The 14,612-nt window shown below is 45.8% G+C and overlaps 1 protein-coding gene across 1 annotated transcript in view; it reads right to left on the bottom strand.

The window, feature by feature from the left end:
• Positions 1-2,505: 2,505 nt before the first annotated feature.
• Positions 2,506-14,612, bottom strand: part of SYNPO2L (synaptopodin 2 like) — a 78,284-nt gene continuing 66,177 nt past the window's right edge. Inside the window, exon 4 of the mRNA XM_084841405.1 lies at positions 2,506-4,823. Coding sequence (XP_084697531.1) covers positions 2,506-4,823 — 2,318 coding nt within the window. The remainder of the gene's footprint in view (positions 4,824-14,612) is intronic.

The raw sequence follows: 14,612 nt of genomic DNA on the forward strand, positions 1-14,612 counted from the left end.
TTTTTCTGATTCCATTCTATATGTGAGGTCTATAGTGCCCCTGAGGAAGGATTTTCTAAAATGCAAAATACATCTTTTCTCAGCACCTGGAGTTCTCTCTCTCCACTTGTACTCTTCTTCCAGCAATCCATGCCTGCCTGTTCTATCCTCACTCAGGCACCATTACCGCAGCTTTCAGTGGAGGTAACATTCCTAGCCGTTCCTCCTCCCCAGCCAGTCGCCATGCCCTGCATTACCACTGCCACGCACTGGTGGCCAGCGTGACTTGCCAGAGGTTGAACCAAGTAACTGAGGTGTGAATGCAAATCCTGCCCCCACGTTTTCAAAGTAATTCATGCACTTGCTCATACATCCCTCTTCCTTACAGTGACCTGTTCTAGCAAGATATTAATGCCACCCCTTGCATTCCAAAATTCACTAGTCCACGCTTGGTTGTCATTTCATGTGAAGGTTCTCTAAGCATCCAGTCTCTCTTTCTCTGATGCCTCCACAAAAGATTCCTGCATTTCTGTCCTGTGGAAAATGCCTGTTGAGCAGGGAGAGGTCGTGAGAAGACTTACCCTGTGTTAGTGGTTCTCTTGCAAATGGAAATTGCAGAATCAATTTTCCTCCTGCCATAAGAAGAAGTAGAAGCTAATTGTCTCCTGGCTATATTTGAATGACAGGGGCTTCAGCAGCTTGATATATAGTGCCTCTTCCATCTCTGATTCTTACATCTTGCTGCTTCTTGGCCCTAGCGGTCATGCCTAGTCTCTTGTGCTGCTGCTCTGAGGAAGGAGGCGCAGGAAACTTTACCCATCTGAAAAGCAATCTGTGGCTCCTGTCTCATTTAATTACATACAGAATTGTGCATGCCTTTGAGTAAACCAGTGGCTTCCAAATTTTTTTACCAGACTTCTCTGTTGAAGAAACCATGCATGATAGGAAATTCTGGGACATGGTCTTCAAGTATGGGAGCCCCATATTCACCTCATAATGTGGGGGCACTAACATGAAGTGGAAACAATGAGGGAATGGCTCCCAATTCTTGCATGCAACTGCAAAACACAACGTTCCACATGCACCCACTCCTGCCCCAGGCCTTGGCAAACATGGGCTTTAGAATACCTGGTGTAGCTCTGCCCTCAGTTAATGCCAGCCAAAGGCTAGGTCTGCCGGGCCTTGCAAACATCCAGTGTGAGCTGAAAGCACACCTGTGAATGCATCCACAATTCCCCCACAGTTTACATTGCAGCAGTGGTGAGACAGCTGTCCTTCAGAGAAATGTGCCCTCCATTATTGACCACCTCACAGAGGAAGCCACAGCTAACTTCCAAGAAAGCCCTGTTTGAAAGCCAGTGGCGCAAACCATGAACCAGTGCAGCTTTCTCCAACCTGGCTGCCCTCCAGATGTTTTTGATTTCAACTCCCATCAGCCCCAGCCAGTATGGCCAAGGGCCAGGAATGCTGAGAGTTGTAGTCCAGCACATCTGGAGGACACCAAGTTGGGATGAACTAGTGGGTTATAGTAGGCAGATGTGGAGGGGCAATTGGGGCTTTGAGGCTTCATCCCTGTCTCTGCTACTTTTTCTTTCAAGGGTTGCCGGCTCTTCACTACCATGCTACTACTCTTCACTTGGATTCCTGCACTGAGCAGGGGGTTGGACTCGATGGCAACCCTACTGTTCTATGATTCTATGCCTATACTGCAGCAGGTTTAAGCAGGAGTGGGTAGGGGCAGCAGGCTGTTGTTTCTAAAGAACTTTAGAGATAAAATGAAGTGACTTATGCTGCATGGTAGTGTTGTTCTCGGCGTGATTGTGAATCTTTGGCCTTATTCTGTTATGCAAATGACAAAACATCTTCACTACTTCTTTCTTGCAGTGCTTCCATATGAGGCTTTTATCCTGAAATCATCCTGCCTCTCATTCACAGAATTTTACAGGGGGTCCAGACCATGATGTAGCCCTCCTTTTCCCCCCCACTGTTCCTTCTGTCTTTTTTCTTACTGCAAACGTTTTGTTAAGGAGGGAAACAGAACAGCTGTACCATGTCTTTTGATTGGTAGTGTTGGGAGCCCTCCATCAGGAAGCACCCCTCCTCTAACCTGTTAAATCTCTTGGAAATGCTGCAATTCCTCTGCAAAATGGAGGGATCAGGGATTCAGGAAGGAAGGCGGTTTGCCTCCCATTTGGCTTCACTGTCCTGATTTACTTAGTCTAAATGGAAGGGGGTGGTGATAATATTTTGTTCAAACACCTGGCTTCTGCCTGTGGGTCATTTCACACATTACATAGACATGAACCTGGGTTTGCCATCAAGTGGACACTCAGCAATGACCTGCAAAGAATCCTAGCTCTCTGATGGGTGTACACTTGTAAGATACAAATGTTTTCAAATTGTTTGTTGCATACACACTTTAGAATTTTAGATGCACACTTAAACAAAATCTTAAGTGCGCACCTAAAAAATGTAATGTGTGAAGAGGCCCTGTGATAGGGACAGGGAAGAGCAAATCTTCTTTCATTAGTGACCAGAGCCTGGTCTCCAAACATGTGCCTGCATTCCTGTTTGGGCTGCTGAGAACCTGGGCCTGGCTACCTGGAAACTGGACGATGAGGAGGGCCGGCTTGGGGAAGCCCCTCTGTATAGCTCACTGAGCTCAGGGGAGCTTTGATATTGGGGCAGAGCCACCTGAAAGGGCCCAGGGGAGGCAGGTGCAGAAGTGGAGGTCATTTCTGTTCTCCACACAGGTTCATCCAATGTGGTGGCAGAGCGGGGAGCCAGAACAGTTGGGGCCAGGCTGCCTGAAGCTGGCACTGGGGCTGGTGTGGAGAAACGGCGGATCTCATAGGTCCTGACTGTTTTCACGGGTGCTTGTTTGGCTGGGGTGAAAGACAAGCTGGACTGTTGGGTTGCCTGACTGGGGGAGGCCTGGGCACCAGAGCTCAAAGTCTCCCCAAAACAGAACATGGCGGAATTTAGCTGGTATGGCTGGTGCCTCATGAAGTCGATCGCCTTGATCCCTGATTTCTGACTAGGTGCCTTTTTCACTTTGCTCTCTGCCTTGCTGGCCTGAGATTTGCTGGCTCCCAGGGGATAAAAGGGGGAATGCAGGGGGTTGTAAGCTATGGGGGGTGGAGCGCGGATATTTGGGGAGTACTTCCAAGAAGAGGGCAGGGAAGGCGCTGGGGACGGGGTTCTGGGCTTTGGGGCTGCTGTCTGTGGTGCCTCCACCACAAACTTGTCCATGCGGCTCTGTCGCTTAGCAAAAAGCTCTGCCCCTTTCCCCTTTAAATGGGACAGGTCATGTGCTGGAGACGAGCCATTCACCAGTCCGCCAGGGGCCTTTGCCTGTTGGGGCTTGGGAGCTACTGGAGGCGGGGTCTTGAACTTCCGGGCTGAGAACTGCATGAAGTTGCAGGCCTCGGCTCCCAGACTGAGGAGGTCTTCCTCAGGCCCAGACTCGAAGCCTGCCCCGTGGTGGTCTCCTTTGGGCTTTTCATCCAGGTTCTGCACAAGAGATAATAACTCTGGGTTAGGGGAATTCTTTTTCTTCTCCTCCACAGACTTGAACATAGGCTTCTTACTGCTTCGTCGACGGGCCTCCTGCAAAATGCCTGTTCTGGGAGCTGGAACTGCAATCCTCTCCTCCCTGGAGGCAAAGGGCTCAGAAGCAGGCCGTGAAATAGCTGGTACAATAGTGGTGAAGGGCTGGATGGGGGGCAGATTGAGAGGCTCTGAGACTGGGCTGATATACAGAGTGGAAGAGGTTGCCTCTTGGGCTTGTAAGGACAATAATGGTGGGGATGTAGCAGTGACTGCACCTGCAGCTGGCTTAGTGGGTGTTGATAGGTATATGGAAGTCATGGAGGTTCTGGCTGTGTTGGAAGGTGGCTTAGCCTCTCCTGTTGGCTGCACTGATGCAGGGGTGGTTGGGATATATAGAGACACAGAGGTGCTTGCTGGGCCATTAGGCTGCATTGCTGATGGAGTGGGAGGAATCACAGTGGTCCCTGGAGAAGAAGGGGAGAAGGGAGGCAGAGCTGTTCTCTGCCCACCTAGACTCTCACTGCTTTTCCTTGGCTTTGATGGTCTGAACACAACAGAGGAAGTCACAGGGTGCTGTCCAGAAAAACCAGGAGTGAACGGCCGGGCAGATCTGTTGAAGATGCCTGTGTCACTTGGAGAGATTTGGGCACCTCCTCCTCCACAGATGCCAGACGGAGACTGGAGCTGAGCAGGCCTAGATGATGGCAGCTGGCTAGAAACCTGCACAGATTCTAAATGGACACTCAGTGGAGACTTTTCTGCTTTCTGTGGAGTAGACGGCTCGTTACTCACCACACTGTGTGTCAGCAGGATGGCTGAGGCTGGGGACTGTTCCTCTGACTTCTGTGAAGGGACTTTCTCCAAACCATGTTTACCAGCTTTCTGCCTCTGCTGCTCAAACAACTGTGCTCCCCTGCTTGAGGCTTCACTGAGGCCTTGCTGAGGCTGGGCCTGCCCATGTGCAGGATGTTCCTTGGGCTTCTCAATATCGAGGTAGGTATTGTCCCAGTCTGAGTGATTGGTTAAGCTCCGGGCATCGGAGAAGCCTTCCTCATCAAACTCAGACTCGCTGGTTGGGAAGACACCGTCCTCTTCATCATAGCAACGGTCTTTGTCAACGCTTCCAAAACTGACTAGAGTGTACTTCTTAGCCCTCTGCCTGCGCTTTTTGAACATCAGAACACCCTTGGAATGGGGGTTGGGTGCATCTGTCAGCAGGGATGCAATGGTTCGGCATTTGGTTTTGGCTTCTTTCACATTTTTTTCCTGCATGCTCTCACTGCGATGAAGCTCTGCAAGGAACAAGAAGAAGCACAGTCAGGGTTCTGCAGAGAATCTGGTTGGAAAGCCTGGTATGCATTATCTGATCCTTCTCTGGTGTTCACAGGACACAAGAGCCCCCATCAATGCAAATGTACTTGGCCCTCCTATTAACTATCCCCAGTGCTGTACCAGGCATTCAGCTAATGAGGGAATGCAGGAATACAAGTGTCTAAGAAAAATCTTTTGCTATAGCCTCCTCAGAGCCTTCATTAATGGGCAAGTCAGCAGTGCTCTGGTGGTTAAAAATATTCAAGGTAATAATTTCCCACTATCTGTGGTAGCCATAATAAGGCAGTTTAATGGGACTAAGGCCTGGTCCACACATGCAGAGGTGAACAGAATGTATATTTTAATTTCCACGTGGGGGTATCATTTTGGAATGCACCCCTACATTATAACAGAACACAAAAGAAACTGGGGGGGGGGTATAAAACTAGCCCCTTGCTGTGCTATGCAGTGTTAGTTTTCCATTTACAGATTGTTGATTGCATTTTTAAAAAATGTAAGAAAACATTCAGAAATGTGATTGGCCACCTTCAGCCTGAAATAGTACAGTCTTTCCAACAGCCGCATCCTACTGCATATGCTGAACAGGCCTGAGTGTGCTGAGATAAATTGAGAGGCAGGGAGATGTCAGCAGACAAGAAGAATCTAAGGGCAAGCTGCAAGGACGGGGCACATGGACGCCCTTTGAAAATACATGATTCCCAAAACTTCAAAGACATTTCTTCTCTCAAAAAACAAAAGAATTCCTGCCAATTCCAATCAAGGCTGTCATCTATTATTCTGCTCATAAAATAGTCTCTAGAATCTGAGGAGCTATCCTGATGATAAGAACCATTTAAAATAAAAGCAAAGAATAATATCTCCAATGGGTTTTTCTTGGCGTTTCAATCAATGCATTAAGATAACTACGGGACTTAAATTGGCTTTTTGTTTTAAATTGGTTCTTATCGTAAATGTAAAACCTACATTCACTGCCATATACTTTCAGTTTCTCTTTTCAGTTCCCTCCTGCATGAAGAGTTTTCATAGGCTACAAAAAAAGTATGAGCATTAAACATGTTTTTAGTGCCATGTATGAAAATGCTCTTAGAGCACTCTCACCTTTTCCCTAGATGTCTGGAATCACAAAGAGAAGCTTCTTGGTTTCCCCTCCATTGAGGATCCCCACTTGGCTACCCATATGACTAAAGTACTTCAAAATTAGTGCATTAAAATCACAGCCCCAAATCACAGAAACCTTCAAGTTTTCATGGAGATTTGGTTCAACTTATCAAAGGTCTATCCGTGGCTTGAAAGAAGGACCCTCCTGGCCCTGCAGGGTCTTCCCCACAATCCACTTTAGAGTCACAGCCACTTAGATACAGTGTTATCGGTTCCACTCTGAAGCACAGTGATGGTCAGACAATTGACATACAAATCCAGAGGAATGGGAAGTTCTGAAGGTACCAACAGGGCTCCTTATATGTTGTTAAAATACTCTTATCAAGTAAGAGCTGAACCCTCACCAGCATGGATGTGCAATGCCACACGGGCCACAGGCTAGTAACGCTTGCTGTTTAAGAGCTTTTATTGTTAACTTGCCCTCCCTTTGATTATTAGGGCAGGATAGTGTCCAGCACTGGCAATAAATGCAGCAGACCCCTTGCAGTTTAAACAGATGGGCACCAAGGGAATAAAGGAAAACAGAATTCAAAACTCAGGTAAGGTATGAAAAGGTTCAAGCTGTAGTTACATCTTCCTCAGGCTTGTGACTCATAATAAAACTCTTCAGTCACTGTTGTGCTCCAGTATAAGAAATTAAAGAAAGAAGGGTTGGAAGACCAACCCACTTTTGCCTCCTTTTATAATTACACAACAGTAATAACAACAAAAGCAATCATCATCATGGAAAATAGGATGGAGAGGAGAGACAATAGCCGAAATTCCAATAAATCCGAAATCTTCTACTTTTAATAACAACATAAGATCCAGCCAAAGATACATCTAGTTCAGTATCCTGCCAGCCAGATGCTTCCAGGAAGCCTCAGGAAGGCAACAGGTCTCCCCCAATGTATTCCCTCGACCCCCACCCAGCAACTGGTATTCAGAGGCTGACTGCCTCTGAACATGGAGGCCCCCTTTAGCCATCATGGCTGATAGTTGCTGATAGACCTGTCCTCTATGAATTTGTCTAATTCGCTTTTAGAGCGATCCAAATGGCATTTTGTAGTATTACTTAAGTTAATTGTGCATTTTTGAAGATGTAATTTCTTTTGTTGGTCCTGAATCTACCACCAAGCATTTTCATTGGCAGTCTTTAAATATGGATTGATCATTATAATTGCTTGAGCACCTAAGGCAACTAGGTGCTGTACAACATGTAGAAGGCTTAAAGCTCCTTCAAATTTTCATTCTTGACTCTCCTCATCCCACTTCAAAATCTAAAAAGCCATTCTTTTCCTCTGGCAATTCAGATTCCTTCCCCAGGATACAACCCATCCAAAAACAACACAAAGCCCTATAAGCTGGTGGAAAGGGGAAAAGTTTTTGTGAAGAACCTTGCTAAAGTTGGCACAGGAACGAAATTGGTACCTGCATATGGTTGGTCCAAGCTCTTGAAAGCAGCATCCAGTCCTGGAGAGACGAGCATGTCACGTACCCTTTTTAACTCACAGCACTCCATAAAGAGAAAGAGAGAAGTGGAATAGCTCCCTTCTGGAGCAGAACCAAAACCTTAAAAGAGCCCAAGCCCTTTGATTGCAACTCCACTGGCCTTTTAAAGCCTCCCTTTTGTCTCCTTGGCATTGCTGCTGAAAGCCATGAGGTAACTCTCTCTATTTTTACCCCACAAGCTTCATCACTGAACAGTGTGATGGACATTGTCAACTGTCAAACACTTGTTCCACTGCCCATCCTCCTCCCATAGCTGTGGTTTAAAATAAGAAAACTTGTCCCTCACCACAAATGTTACCATACTTATAAGCAGGAAAGGGGACTCTTCAAGCTGCTGAGTACAAAGGCATTATGTACAATGCACGGTGATATTTCCTGGCACTTATAAATGTTTCACGCATTACGTTTCTCTGACACTGTCATTTGTAAAGTGCAACACCAGTTTCATTTTCTAGAAACTACATGGGTCATTCATCAGGTTCCAACCAGTGTACTTACACAAAATTAACACTTGCACTGTGTCATAAGACACAGTAGATATATTTTTCTCTTCACACCTGACATGCCTGTCCTGTTCACATCTAATGTCAGGGTAGGGGAGAGGATCTAATTCTAATAGCGAACTATGTGCACTGTTGAGGGGAGATGAACTTTCCCCTCTCCCACCTTATTTTCCTATGCTTTGTTGGTGCAGACCCTTTTCTCACAGCCTGGCTCCAATACCAGAAATAAGCCCAGCTGGGGAGAAAAATGCTTCAAGCCACTGAGTGCAGCAATGTAATGTGGTGGTAGGGATGATTCAGTTCTCCTCACCTGTGTACACATTTTGATATTAAAATTAGACACATACACATTGCTTTAGCCATGAATGGGGCGGACATGTGAATAAAAAAAAAACATGACTACTCTCATCCACCTAGAAAGGCCCTTAGTAATAAACCTATTGGAGTTAAGAAGAGGATTGTTTTCTTTGTTCTAAAAACATCAGGGCCCCATCTACACGGGGGAATGTACTCTGGTTCTACTGTGCCTCACAGATGATCGTGGCAGATGACGTTACCCCCACTCCACAACAAGCACGGATTTTTCTGCCTGAAAAGCCACTTTTTCGCAATTTTCCCATTGCGTTGGCTTCAGTGCGGTTTGGGAGTCTGTGTGAACTCAGTTGGCTCTGACATGGACTGGAGGAGCAGCGCTGATAGGCAAAAGGGAAAGTTGCATCATGAAAGGGTGGACACGAGGAGAGGTGTTCATAAAATCATAGAACAGTAGGGTTGGAAGTGTCAGGGTAGACACTGAGCCCATAGAATCCCAGAGTAGTTCTGATTCTGAGGAAGAGCAGTCGCTCCTGGGCGGGGAGCGTGCTCCTCTTTCCCAGGGCCAACAGCTGACGGAGATTCCTCCCACCAACATTCCTAGCTTAGATAGCAGTCCAGGGAGTAACGGAGCGTGGATAGCAGACTTGGTGGACGCATGACGCAGACGCAGAGAGCGGCGCCAGATGGAGGGCGCGGAAAGGAGGTGTAGTGCCCGGTTGGCGCACAAACAACGGCTGCGCCCAGAGGATCCAAGGGAAAAGGGGAGGGACTCTCCCTAGTCCTTAAGTTCAGGGGTCTGCCAGTAATTCCCTTTCAAGCGGGGACCAACTGTTCCAACTTAGGGCATAGGTACTGTGCTGCTCAGATCTAGTTGCAAACGGTATAGTTGTTAAGTTGTAAAAGAAGAATAAAGCTTTGAAAGGAATCCCGTTGTCTGTGTCTGGACCTGGCTACTGGATTAGACTGAGAGAGGCCTCCAAGGAGCCCTTGACAGGAAGGGGCCTACAAGACAGAGTCCAACCCCCTGCTCAATGCAGGAATCCAAGTCAGAGCATCCCTGACAGATGGCTGTCCAGCCTCATCTTGAATGCCTCCAGTGTGGGAGAGCCCACTATCTCCCTAGGGAATTGGTTCCATTGTCGTATTGCTCTAACAGTCAGGATTGACTGGTCTGTAATTCCCAGGTTCCTCTTTTCTGTCCTTGTTGAAGATAGGGACAACATTAGCCCTCCTCCAGTCATCTGGCACTTCACCCATCTTCCATGATTTCTCAAAGATAATAGGCAGCGGTTCTGAGAGTTCTTCTGCCAGTTCCTTTATTACTCTAGCATGCAGTTCATCTGGCCCTGGAGATTTGAACTCATTCAAAGTAATTAGGTGTTCCTTGACCATATGCCTATCCATCTCAAGCTGCAATCCTGCCCCTTCAGCCTGTACTTCGCCTTTGCCAGGGGAGTCATAGATCCTCTTTTGGGAGAAGACTGAGCCAAAATAGGAATTGAGCACTTCTGCCTTTTCCTTGTCATCTGTTATCATTTTGCCATCCTTATTTAATAGTTGAACCACCCTTTCTTTCCTCTGTCTTTTGCTATGCACATAGCTGAAGAAAGCCTTTTTGTTGCTTTTAGCATCCCTCGCTAACCTCAGCTCATTCTCAGCTTTAGCCTTCCTGACGCCATCCCTGCAATTCTGTGCTACCTGCCTGTACTCTTCCTTTGTTGCTTGGCCTCCCTTCTACTTCCTATATGTGTCCTTTTTTGTTTTCAGGTCATCTCTAAGCTTTTTGTGAAGCCACACTGGCTTCTTCTGTTGTCTTCCACCTTTTCTTCTTGTTGGAATGGTTTGTAATTGTGCCTTTAGAATTTCCTTATTTAAAAACTCCCACCCATCTTGGACTCCTTTTCTCATTAGAGTCACTTGCCATGGGATCTTACTGATCATTGTTCTGAGTTTATTAAAATCAGCTTTCCTAAAATCCAGGGTATGTGTTTGGCTACACTCGGCTTTTGCTTCCAAGAACTCAAGTACAACATGGTTGCTTTCCCCCAGAGTTCCTGTAAGTGCTACTTTATCCACTAAGTCACCTCTGTTGGTCCACTAGGATCAGGTCAAGGATAGCCGATCCTCTAGTTCCTTTCTCTACTTTCTGTAGGAGAAAGTTATCCGCCACACAAGTCAGGGATTTCCTGGAGGGGCCATGTTTGGAAAAATTTGCTTCCCAACAAATATCAGGGAAATTGAAGTCCCCCATTACTACTACATCATGCTTCCTTGAAACATTGGCTATTTGCTTTTCAAAAGTTTCATCCTCGTCTACTCCTTGATTGGGTGGCCGGTAGTAGACTCCAACCACCAGGTTCCTTTTATGCTTTGCTCCATTTATTTTAATCCAGATGCTTTCGATGGGGCTACCAAGCTCATCCTCCTGTATTTCTTTGAAGAAATACGTATTTTTAACATATAGTGCAAACCCACCTCCCTTTCTGTTCCTCCTGTTCTTTTTGAATAAGTTATATCCTTCAATTGCTGTATTCCAGTCATGGGAGTCATCCCATCAAATCTCAGTAACACCTATCAAGTCATAATTTCCCTCCTGTATTAAGAGTTCAAGTTTGTTCTGTTTGTTTCCCATACTCTGAGCATTAGTATATAGACATGGAAGACCATGTGCTCATAGTCTGGCTTTCTTCCTACATATTTGTGAAGACTATTATTGGGTGCTATTAGAGCTGTTCTCTCCTTTGTGGTGCATGAGCTTTTGTCCATTGTTACCCCCAACTTTGCGCCTCCCTTCCCCGCAGGATTCAGTTTAAAGCCCCCCTGATGAAGTTCTTCATGCTGTGGGCAAACACATTCTTCCCAGCCTTTGCGAGGTGCAACCCGTCCCTTGCCAACAGCCCATCTTCCAGAAAGTATAGCCTGTGGTCCCAGAATCCAAATATCTCACGCTGGCACAACCTTCTTAGCCAGTCATTCACCTGGAGTATTTTTTGTTCCCTTTCTATCCCTCTTCTAACTATTGGAAGGATGGATGAGAAAACTATCTGGGCCCCAAAGTTCTTGAGTTTCCTTCCCAAAGCTTCAAAGTCTGACATGATTTCTTCATAGCTCCGCTTGGCGGTATCATTTGTTCCCACATGGATGAGAAGAAAGGGATACCTGTCAGTGGGCTTTATGAGTGCAGGCAACCCTTCAGTCACGTCACTAATCCGTCCTCCCAGGAGACAGCATACCTGTCAAGTCCACGGGTCTTCACAACATACTTGGGTTTCGATCCCACGCAGCAAGGAGTCTCCCACTACTACTACTCTTCTCTTCTTGTTAATGTAGGCCTTGGTTTCATCACCTCTGCTTGACTGACCTTCAGCCTCTTGCTCGCTCTCATGCAGGTTCCCCTGTAATTTTTCCTCTGCAGGCTGTCCTCCAGTCTCATCCTCAAGTACCTGAAAACGGTTCCATAGTTCCAATGCTTCCACTGGTGTAGAATGGCTTCTAGTTCTTCTCCTCCTGTCACCCTTTTCCAAGGAGTACCTGCTAATGCATTTTTCCTCACCTCAGCATTTCCCTCTTCTGCCTCAGCTTGCTGTTGCTCTTCAAGCTTCTGTTCTTCACTTTGCTGCTGTAGTTCCACCATTCTGTCCAAGAACTCTTCATGTTCTCTTATTCCCTGGAGGGTCGACAGTCACCACTCCAGTCCTCTTACTTTTTCTTCCAGCAGAGTGATCAACTTGCACTTGTTGCAGGTGTAGGCCATGTTGTTCTCAGGCAAGAAAACAAACATTGCACACACCTTGCAGCTCACCACCACTGGAGAGTCTTGTCCTTCCATAGCCTCTTTTCCCTTTTTGTGTCTAGCTTTCTGGTTGTTCTAGAGTAGCCTCTGCCTGGTCCTCTACTCACTGGAGGTTAAAAACACAGTCCCACTGCTATGGAAGTGTGTGTTACAAGAAAAAATAAAGTAAAAAATGTTTTAAAAGAATGCTAGGGGCCTCCCCCTTGGCCTCCCCTGCTGAACTCCCCTGGCCAACTCCTGTTTGCTCTCCCTGTTTGCTCGCTCTGTTGGCTAAGCATGTCTACTCAGAAGTAACTCATTGTCTTCCATTGCACTTCACTGAGCAGGGAAGCAAGGAGAGGGGCAGGGAGCAAGCTTCCACTCATTTGCTGCCCCACACCTATGCAGTTGATAACATTAAGTCCTACTCACAGGACTCCACCCACCCACCCCAAAACTAATGTGGTTTCAGGTGCCGTTTGCCCCGTGAAAACGGCTTTTTAAAAAATGTGTACACCGCTTCACTGGCTATGTGTGCTGCCGGAGGAGCAAACCCAAATACATGAAAATCCAGATTCAAATGGAATTGCCTCAGAAACTATCTCTGTATAGATGGGGCCCATGAAGTGGCCACAACAGAAGATTACATCTTGGGCAATTGCTAAATTGCTAAGAAACTATTATTTTAAAGGATTTCAGTAGGGTCACCATTCTCTCTTCCCTAATAGCTGAAAATGAGCAGGAAATCTTGCCTAAGGGTAAATTTGAATTGGCACAATCACGTGAAGCCACCAAGGAAGGGTCCCTTGACAGAGGAATTATAGGACTGTTATTTATCAACAAAGCTACGAGGAGCCCCAGTTGTGGCTTATCCCTCACCACAAATTTTACTAGAACAATGCAAGGATCCAGGGTAGGAACAGAATAAGCAAAGGATTTAATAGGAGTTGCGCTATAGCAGGACCAGCTAGTTCATCCACCACGTTCCCTCATGAACTTTAGTGGGGCTTTGCAAATGTGATACTGCACCAAAACTGTTCGTTCCAGGTAGGCATTAGCACATAAGAGGCAATTATGCCCATGTCTGCATCTGTTACTGTGCAATATTGGCTTAACATACCACACCACCAAAAAATAGCAGATTCTTCTTAGTGGTGGTGTATTTGGGACCACTACCAAAGTGACACATGCAGTTAATGTACATCACAGCATGTTGCAACTACCCAAAACAAAAGCTTTGATTTATTAAATGAACACCTGAAATTATCCTCACATGGATTAAGGAATACATCATGGCCAAATTATACTATTTGTCATACAAGGACACGTGGAGAGGTCTTCTAGATGGTTGTGGACTACCTAATATCTTCCATACCTTCCAACATGTTATTGGGGTTCCTAGGGGCCCTGTCCAACATCTACACTGCATCTTCATGGCTGTGAAGGGGAGGTGTATGAGAACAATAACCTCATTCCCTATTGAAAATAAAGAATAAATAACCTTTACAGAATAACATGAACCATCCTTTACATCAGCAAGAGATTCTGCAACATTGCAGTACAGGAATCAAGCAAACAACCTCAAAGGCTGGACTATTTATAGTACAGGGTGAACTGTGAAGATCTACCTATGTCAGTGGAAATTCACTGCAGTGGATGGCATCTTGGCAGGTATTCCTGCTTAAGCAAAGGTTTTGTGATGAAGGCTGAAGGAGAGAGTTCTATTTTCTTTCATTTTATCATGGTGAGTGCATGAATTTATGTATGTTTAGACACAGGAGTAAAAACATTAGAGCGTTAGGGCTTTTGTAGACAAGGTTTTTAAATCTGCAACTTCTTTTTCCAGAATCTGTGCAGGATTAACACAAGATCTCTACACACCCTATTTTTCCTTTCCTGTCTTTCAGTATGTTTTGCTATATAAGTTTTCCATCAATAGGTGGAGACTGGTGGTATACACTGGGAAATTGACATTATCCCCCTCCCCTGGTATAGCTCCTTCCCCCTCTTTCATGCGCAGATACTCAAAACACAATGGTAAAGGACCTGAAATAACAAGTTGAAGATAAAACTAAGGAGGCATGGTCATGTAACACTCCTACTGCATCATCAGTGGTGACCTTATAACCACTCCTTCCAACACATTGTGGAAAAAAAGTGGGATGGCGCAACTACACTGGCAGACGCCGCCGGTTTTGTCTCGGAATTGCAAAGAATGCCACATTTTCCTGCTTCAAAAAGAAATGGGAGAAGTGGCTGGAAATCATGGGAGAGACACAGGAGGAGGATGTCATCTAAAGCACCCGTAAACTACCACGAGTAAGAAATGGGGAGTACACAATAAAAGCCTTTTCTAGAAAAGCTCTCAATCTTTATCCAATTTTAATCTAGTCAGTAGATTTCTATTGGTGGGATATACTTAAATTTGAACTGAAATATTGAAATGTTATATCAAACAGATAACCATTATTTTGGACTTCATGGCTTCTTCAGATAAATATTTTTCATCT

Source organism: Heloderma suspectum, chromosome 3 (assembly GCF_057233095.1).
Source record: "Heloderma suspectum isolate Gila_16-S chromosome 3, 16-S_ref, whole genome shotgun sequence".
NCBI classification, from domain to species: domain Eukaryota; kingdom Metazoa; phylum Chordata; class Lepidosauria; order Squamata; family Helodermatidae; genus Heloderma; species Heloderma suspectum.